General features: G+C 43.4%; 1 protein-coding gene across 4 annotated transcripts in view; it reads left to right on the plus strand.

Moving 5' to 3' along the window:
• The window catches only part of plod1a (procollagen-lysine, 2-oxoglutarate 5-dioxygenase 1a), a 34720-nt gene extending 27562 nt beyond the window's left edge, over nt 1–7158 (plus strand). For all 4 annotated transcript variants that reach the window (XM_078254173.1, XM_078254174.1, XM_078254175.1 and 1 more), the window contains one exon: nt 3918–7158. In XM_078254173.1, coding sequence (XP_078110299.1) covers nt 3918–4073 — 156 coding nt within the window. In that variant the 3' untranslated portion in view covers nt 4074–7158. The remainder of the gene's footprint in view (nt 1–3917) is intronic.
• The last annotated feature ends 558 nt before the right edge of the window (nt 7159–7716 follow it).

The raw sequence follows: 7716 nt of genomic DNA on the forward strand, positions 1-7716 counted from the left end.
TGCTTTTACGTCCGTTTTGGTGAGCCCAGAGGGAAAATATGGCATTTTAAAAGTAGCTTACATTTACGGTAGCTAGCTAACGGTAGACTACAGAGAAAGTGTGATATTTTTACGTCCGTTTCGGAGCGACAGAGGTGGAAATATTTCAATCGACACATTAAGTAGAACCGAAATGAGGAACTGAGATTTATGTTCTAATCCGATCCGATTCCTACCGGTTGCGTAGGAATTCAGGTACCCAACCCCACTGCTAGTACCAGCTCAGCTTGACTCATCAGCGGTGACAGTCAGGTTTGGAGGTGGGGTGTTGGGGGGGTTAGTGCGCGGAAACACGGAAGGGAGGAGGAGGGGACGGGATGAGGAGGAGGAGGGAGGGGCGAGCTAGCCTCGTTAGGTTTGAAAATACTTCGAACATCAACAAGAAGTGCCATCACCCAACATCGCTTAGAGCACCTTTAATACATAATACACTAATACAGCAGACCTAACGTCAGATTACAGGAATATTCTAGGTGTTCATGGATTCGGGTACGGATTTTCTTAACCAAAACAACTCAACCGGTGGCCTTCTCCAGGAAACAGCAGCGCACAGAGCTTTAGAGAGCCGGCGGTAAAAGCAGACGGGCGGAGTCAGATCTTCATCACATCACCGACAGTTGGATGATTAAAACATCCAAACGCAAGACTCACTCTCAGTGGGTTCTGGGACATTTGAAAATACTTTCAAAGTACTTTCATAGTAATGAAAACGAACACAGAGAAACTGAAAAAACACAGAAGCTCAGAGGTTTGATGAAGCATGGTGCTGAAATCAGAATCACGTCATTGGAACTGGAATGCCGTCATATTTCTGGCATGTACATCTACGCCCCCGGTGTTTCAAACTTTCTATTTGTGTCCTTTTTTTTAATGTTTGTCATTTCTATCTTCTTTGCATGAAGCTGAAAAGCTCGGACCCTTGTTTTCAGTCGTTCCTTCCATGTTGTTTCCCTACATCGTCAATAAACTGGACTTATGCTACATGGATTTAAACAACCGCTAAATAGTGTCTATCATTTGGGAAGCTGTTGTGATGACATGTTATGTAGTGGGTAAGAACAGTACAGAATAAATGATATTTGATTGTGGATAATTATTCTAACACTGGTGGTTTTGCTCGTTATAGGCCATGAACGAGAAATCACATCAGAATCAAATCAGTTCAAATGAACACATTTGGACGGGTGGAGCCGATCTGATTTACACTCTTGGCCCTTTTCCACTGCAGGAGCTCAACAACCTGTAAAGTGTGGTTTATGGTCGTCGCGAGGAGCGCGAGCCATAAAATGACGTCACCAGGTCTGTCGCAGTGCGTGGTCGTGCACCTCTGAGTTTTTGTAACTCCATCGCGCGCTGAGTTACAAAAGAAGAGCCGATTTCGGTTCAACGTGGTCGGCTGGGAAGACTGGCCGAGCAGCTTCGCCCCTACAAACATCTGTACGATTGTTCACATACAGACAGCCAGCCAGCCGTTAGCATGTGGTCAGAGAGAGACGCCACGCTGGGAAAAGAAGAAGCCTTTGACTGGCGAGTGTGGGGAAAACATGATAGATCTCTTTGTTGTGTTCTTTACATCGAGAGGCTGACGGTAATTCTAACTCTGAGATAAACGACAGTCACTATTTTTGTTCCCACCGCTTCTGCGGCGAATCGCCAGATCAGATTTTCTGGTCTGAATGTCTGAACTTAAAAAGTTTGGTTAACACACTGGAAGTACCTGGAACTACTAAATACATCAGACTTTCTGCAGGTTTCACAGAGTCAAATTGAAGACATTTTTAAGACCTTTTGTGAATGAATCTTAAGCCCTAAAGTCAGTTTTTTGTTAAGTATGGCTGAACTTGTACTTCCCCATAGCTGAAGAATAAAATCTTTGTGTGTGGTACAATCCGAAAGAGACTCGCGGCAATAACACGAAAGCTGATTGGCTGCAATAAGTTGCATGCTGGTCTCATTTGTAGTCGTAATACAGAGAAATTATATTTGGACGAGCGACAGGACTACAACATCATGGAATAGAAAATAAAAAAGAGCACTAGAGGCATTACATGGACCTAGGAAAACAAAGACCCGTTTCGACTTATTTAAGACCTAGAAGACAACACTTTAGCGAAGATATATATATATATACATATACATATATATATATATATATATACATATATTAGGGCTGTCAAAATAATGCGTTCATTTCGATTAATTAATCTGAGAAAAAATAATGCAGATTAATCTATTCCATATTGAGGTTTGACCCGGAGCCGTTCTAGCCCCATTGGACTGTAAAATGAAGGAGGAGACGAGAATGTTTTGCCTGGATCATTAATTGGAACATTTACTTATAAACATCTTCTTCCTGCCAACCCTGGCTACCGAAATCTGGCCACTGATATGTCTGCTCTTCTCTCTGATGCTCTGAAACACAAACACCGCTGCACATGACGCTAGTTAACACTATACTCGACAGCAGCTAACGTTAGCCTACCGCTAGCTAGTTAACACTATACTCGACAGCAGCTAACGTTAGCCTACCGCTAGCTAGTTAACACTATACTCGACAGCAGCTAACGTTAGCCTACCGCTAGCTAGTTAACACTATACTTGACAGCAGCTAACGTTAGCCTACCGCTAGCTAGTTAACACTATACTAAACAGCAGCTAACGTTAGCCTACCGCTAGCTAGTTAACACTATACTCGACAGCAGCTAACGTTAGCCTACCGCTAGCTAGTTAACACTATACTCGACAGCAGCTAACGTTAGCCTACCGCTAGCTAGTAGCTGGATTAAACACGGTTAAAATGCTGACAGCTAACGCTAAACGGTGTAAAGTGTGACTGTGTTTTACTGTAGAGGATTCAACACCGGGATGTAACAATCTGCAGCTGCCGTCGGAGAAACAACACAGACGGTGCGTTCAATGAAACTGGTAAACTACAGCGTCGTGGTGCATTTGAAGTTATTGTAAATGTCCTTTTCCTATCTGGTGGTTGTTTTTGTCGTTCAACAGCTATTTACTAGTGAAATAAGTTATTGTTCTTGTTATACATTATTATTAAACATTTAATTTTGACGATATGGTCTTAGCAATAAACAAGCCGTTCTTTAATGTCACCAACTGTCATTTAGTACCTTTTTTATTCTTTTCTTTTTTTACTTTCTTAAAAAGTATCGGTTCAGGCACCGTTAATTATGTATGCGATTAATTTCGATTAATTAATCACAGAGTATGTCATTAATTAGATTACTTTTTTTAATCGATTGACAGCCCTAATATATATTCTAAGCAGTGCCCGAATTCAGAACCAGTGCCAATTGACATTGCATTTTGTGAAGTTCCTGCGGTGGAAAAAAGAAAGTTTCCTTCAAGTTAGCTTGCTGGTGAAACCACCAAACTGGTTCAATTCACCAAAAGTTGTGTTGTTGTGACTAACGTGTGTTGTGTTGTTGTGACTAACGTGCGTTGTGTTGTTGTGACTAACGTGTGTTGTGTTGTTGTGACTAACGTGTGTTGTGTTGTTGTGACTAACGTGCGTTGTGTTGTGATTAACGTGTGTTGTGTTGTTGTGACTAACGTGTGTTGTGTTGTTGTGACTAACGTGTGTTGTGTTGTTGTGACTAACGTGTGTTGTGTTGTTGTGACTAACGTGTGTTGTGTTGTTGTGACTAACGTGCGTTGTGTTGTTGTGACTAACGTGCGTTGTGTTGTTGTGACTAACGTGCGTTGTGTTGTGATTAACGTGTGTTGTGTTGTTGTGACTAACGTGTGTTGTGTTGTTGTGACTAACGTGTGTTGTGTTGTTGTGACTAACGTGTGTTGTGTTGTTGTGACTAACGTGTGTTGTGTTGTTGTGACTAACGTGTGTTGTGTTGTGACTGCAGGGTGGAGGATGCAGGTTCCTCCGCTACGACTGCTCCATTCAGGCTCCCCGTAAAGGCTGGAGCCTCTTGCACCCGGGCCGCCTCACCCACTACCACGAAGGCCTGCCCACCACCGCCGGCGTGCGCTACATCGCAGTGTCCTTCGTGGATCCCTGAACTCTCCGAAGATGGCGTCACAACACTGGCGAGTCCAGACCAAACAGGACGCGCACACGCGCTGCATCCTTCAGCATCCCAGCGCGGCTTCATTTTCTGATCTGGAGTGGTGACCATCCCTCTTTTCATTAGTTCATTTGCTTTTCTTTTTTTTAGAGCCCCAAAAGATATTGGTTCTGTCTGAATTATAGACAATTCATGATTTTGATCAACTTATTAGCGGTAGAGAATCAGTGCTCCATGATACATAACGGAACAAAGCATTAAAGGACAAATCCGGCGCAAAATGAACCTAGGGGTTAATAACACGTGTACCGAGTCGGCCGTGCTTGAGCTATGTTACTGGTTACTGGTTACTGGTTGCACGGCGTTCGGCGTTCGACTGGTCGTGACTGTTTTCCCAAGATGGCGCCTGCCTGTATATACGTGAACGCTACTGTCTTTATAAATCTATCTTTTTAATAAACTGTCTGTACACTTACAAAGTTCTCAATGCTTCTGTTTACATGTAGGGACCCTCATTATGCCACCGTGGAAGTGTGTCGCTATTATTTGTTAGTGGTGTAGAAAGAGAGCGTTCTGTGGCCGGGTTAGCTCAGTTGGTAGAGCAGGCGCACATATGTAGAGGTTTACTCCGTGACGCAGCAGCCACGGGTTCAGTTCTGACCTGCGGCCCTTTGCTGCATGTCATTCCCCCCTCTCATGTCTTCAGCTGTCCTGTGAAAAAAATGACCCCCAAGAAATAGAGATTTCTTTTTACTTTACCCTCTGCCCTGACGACTAGCGTTATAAGCTAATTAGCGGTTTGAGCTAAAACTGGTCACATTTGATTAGCATGATAACAAACGGTCGACTCGTTACACGTTATTAACCCCTAGGTTCATTTTGCGCCGGATTTCTCCTTTAAGATGAACATGTTTTTACAAAGTTAGAGAAGAACTAGGCTCAAAAGATACTTTATTTAAGCCTTCGGAGATCAGATCTTTGTGTGTTTGTGACCAACAAGAGTCATCGGTCAAATACAGTTGTGTTTTCAGACCTGCTAAGCATTATGGGTAGAACTTCAACGAGAGCAGAACTAGCACAATGTTATTAATTAACTGATAAATGTCATATGGCTTTTCAACACGTTTAGTTTGGCCTCATAAAGGTGAAATACAGGAGATGCCCAAGCATCGTTCTTAATCTTAAGAATCCACATTTAACCCTTGTGTTGTCCTCTGTCGGTTTCACCTCTTCATAAAGCAGAAATTATAAATGATCACCCAATTTTGTGTTAGATCTTCGTAGCTAACTTCAGCCGTTCTGGCCCAGATGGCCTGGATGAGCCACGTGGAGACAATTTTAAAGTCCTCATATTATGCTTACTGGATTTTCCCCTTCCCTTTATTGTGTTATATATCTTTTTTGTTCACGTTATAGGTTTACAAAGTGAAAAAGCCCAAAGTCCCCCCCAAAGGGACTTACCATCTCCAACAGAAAACACTGTTCACAAACTGCTCCAAACAGCTCTATTGTAGTGCAGCCTTTACTTCAGAGACAAACGTGGTCACTTTGGAACACACGTTATAATGCTCACCTAGCTGCTAGCATGGCACGCCCTCATACTCTGCTTCTGACTGGCTAGTAGTCCTTACCTAGGTACTGTCAGGACACGCCCTCATACTCTGCTTCTGACTGGCTAGTAGTCCTTACCTAGGTACTGTCAGGACACGCCCTCATACTCTGCTTCTGACTGGCTAGTAGTCCTTACCTAGGTACTGTCAGGACACGCCCTCATACTCTGCTTCTGACTGGCTAGTAGTCCTTACCTAGGTACTGTCAGGGCACGCCCTCATACTCTGCTTCTGACTGGCTAGTAGTCCTTACCCTAGGTACTGTCAGGACACACCCTCATACTCTGCTTCTGACTGGCTAGTAGTCCTTACCTAGGTACTGTCAGGACACACCCTCATACTCTGCTTCTGACTGGCTAGTAGTCCTTACCTAGGTACTGTCAGGGCACACCCTCATACTCTGCTTCTGACTGGCTAGTAGTCCTTACCTAGGTACTGTCAGGACACGCCCTCATACTCTGCTTCTGACTGGCTAGTAGTCCTTACCTAGGTACTGTCAGGACACGCCCTCATACTCTGCTTCTGACTGGCTAGTAGTCCTTACCTAGGTACTGTCAGGGCATGCCCTCATACTCTGCTTCTGACTGGCTAGTAGTCCTTACCTAGGTACTGTCAGGGCACGCCCTCATACTCTGCTTCTGACTGGCTAGTAGTCCTTACCTAGCTACTGAGCATGTGCGACTCCCAACAAAGATGGAACAGAAGTGAGAGGTCTCACTCTGTAGCTAAAACAGAGAGCTCAACACACAGGGTGAAAAGAGGAGCTGCAGCAATGTGTAGTACAACAATATGGTGTTCTTAAAAAAAATTAAACCATGTAAACCTATTGATATAACCTCTAAATACAGTTATGAAACTGAAAATGAGCATAATATGAGCACTTTAAGAAAATACTTCGTCTACTTCAAGTTTGTCCTCGTGTTCCATATTGCTTAATCAGGTTTTAAATTTAATTATTAAGAAACCAGCAGTATTACAGCAGAGAAGTCATTTTTTTTTTTTTTTTTTTTACATTTAAGATTTTGAGCAAAAGCTGTGGGAGGGAGTTTGAGTTAGGAAGCTCTGCTGTCGTCACTCCACATGGAGCCACAGTGGTGCAGCTGTCGGGGCTCCTGTTTGGTCTGGAGAGCGTCGTGTGGATCATGACCCGTTGGGCCTCGAGCTGGACTTCTCTCAGGAAATCATCAGTTCAGCTTCCATTTCTTAGAAACATTTGTGTAAAACGTTTGTTGTAAGTTACACTAACTTTGCCTTTATGTATCCAAAGAAATTCTTTTCTAATTCTTTCTTGAACTGAGACACTCCAAAGCCTTTAAAGCCTCTATTTATTGTGTGTATTTTTTATGTCATAAAAGCCACACTTTTTTTTACATTTGCAATAACAGCTTTTTGTGAGATTTCATATTGGAATGTGAGCATAATTGTTCTTGTGCTTGGTCAGCTGTTAGTAAAGTGGAACTAAAGACACAAGTGGACTTTGTTACGAGCCGTCACTGTGCTTTGAACAACTTGAAAAATGGTGAACTGAAGAGTGTGAACTGTTCATTAACTAAAAGTCTCTCCTGATGTCGAGTGCTGGGATAAAGCCTGGCCAGCCATCCCAGAATAGATACTCGTGGCTGGATTATAATCCATTTGGCAACGTGAGACTGATCTGAAATGCACCTCAGATATGGAAGCAAAACACAGTAACAGTGCGTTGTTGACAATACCTCTGAAGTGACTTGTAAGACCTCTTGCAGATAATGGGCAATAGCATGCTACCATCAGTACAGACGCGCCCAGGAACGCCCATCAAGCGAGTGCGTGTCGAAGGGCAACTTCGCTCCCCCCCCCCTCAACCTGGACCCTATTTTCCCATGTTTGTGTGTTTGTGTAATCTCACATTGCCAGACCTTCCTCCACAGCACTGTGGAGGAAGGTCTGGCTAGTCCACACAGCATTCTTGGTTGGGAGGAAAAAAAAACAAATGTTCTGGTTTATTAGCATTTCTTTAAACCAATCACAATCGCCCTGGGCGGCGCTAA

The sequence above is a fragment of the Sander vitreus genome, chromosome 7, assembly GCF_031162955.1.
Source record: "Sander vitreus isolate 19-12246 chromosome 7, sanVit1, whole genome shotgun sequence".
In the NCBI taxonomy this organism is placed as follows: Eukaryota; Metazoa; Chordata; class Actinopteri; order Perciformes; family Percidae; genus Sander; species Sander vitreus.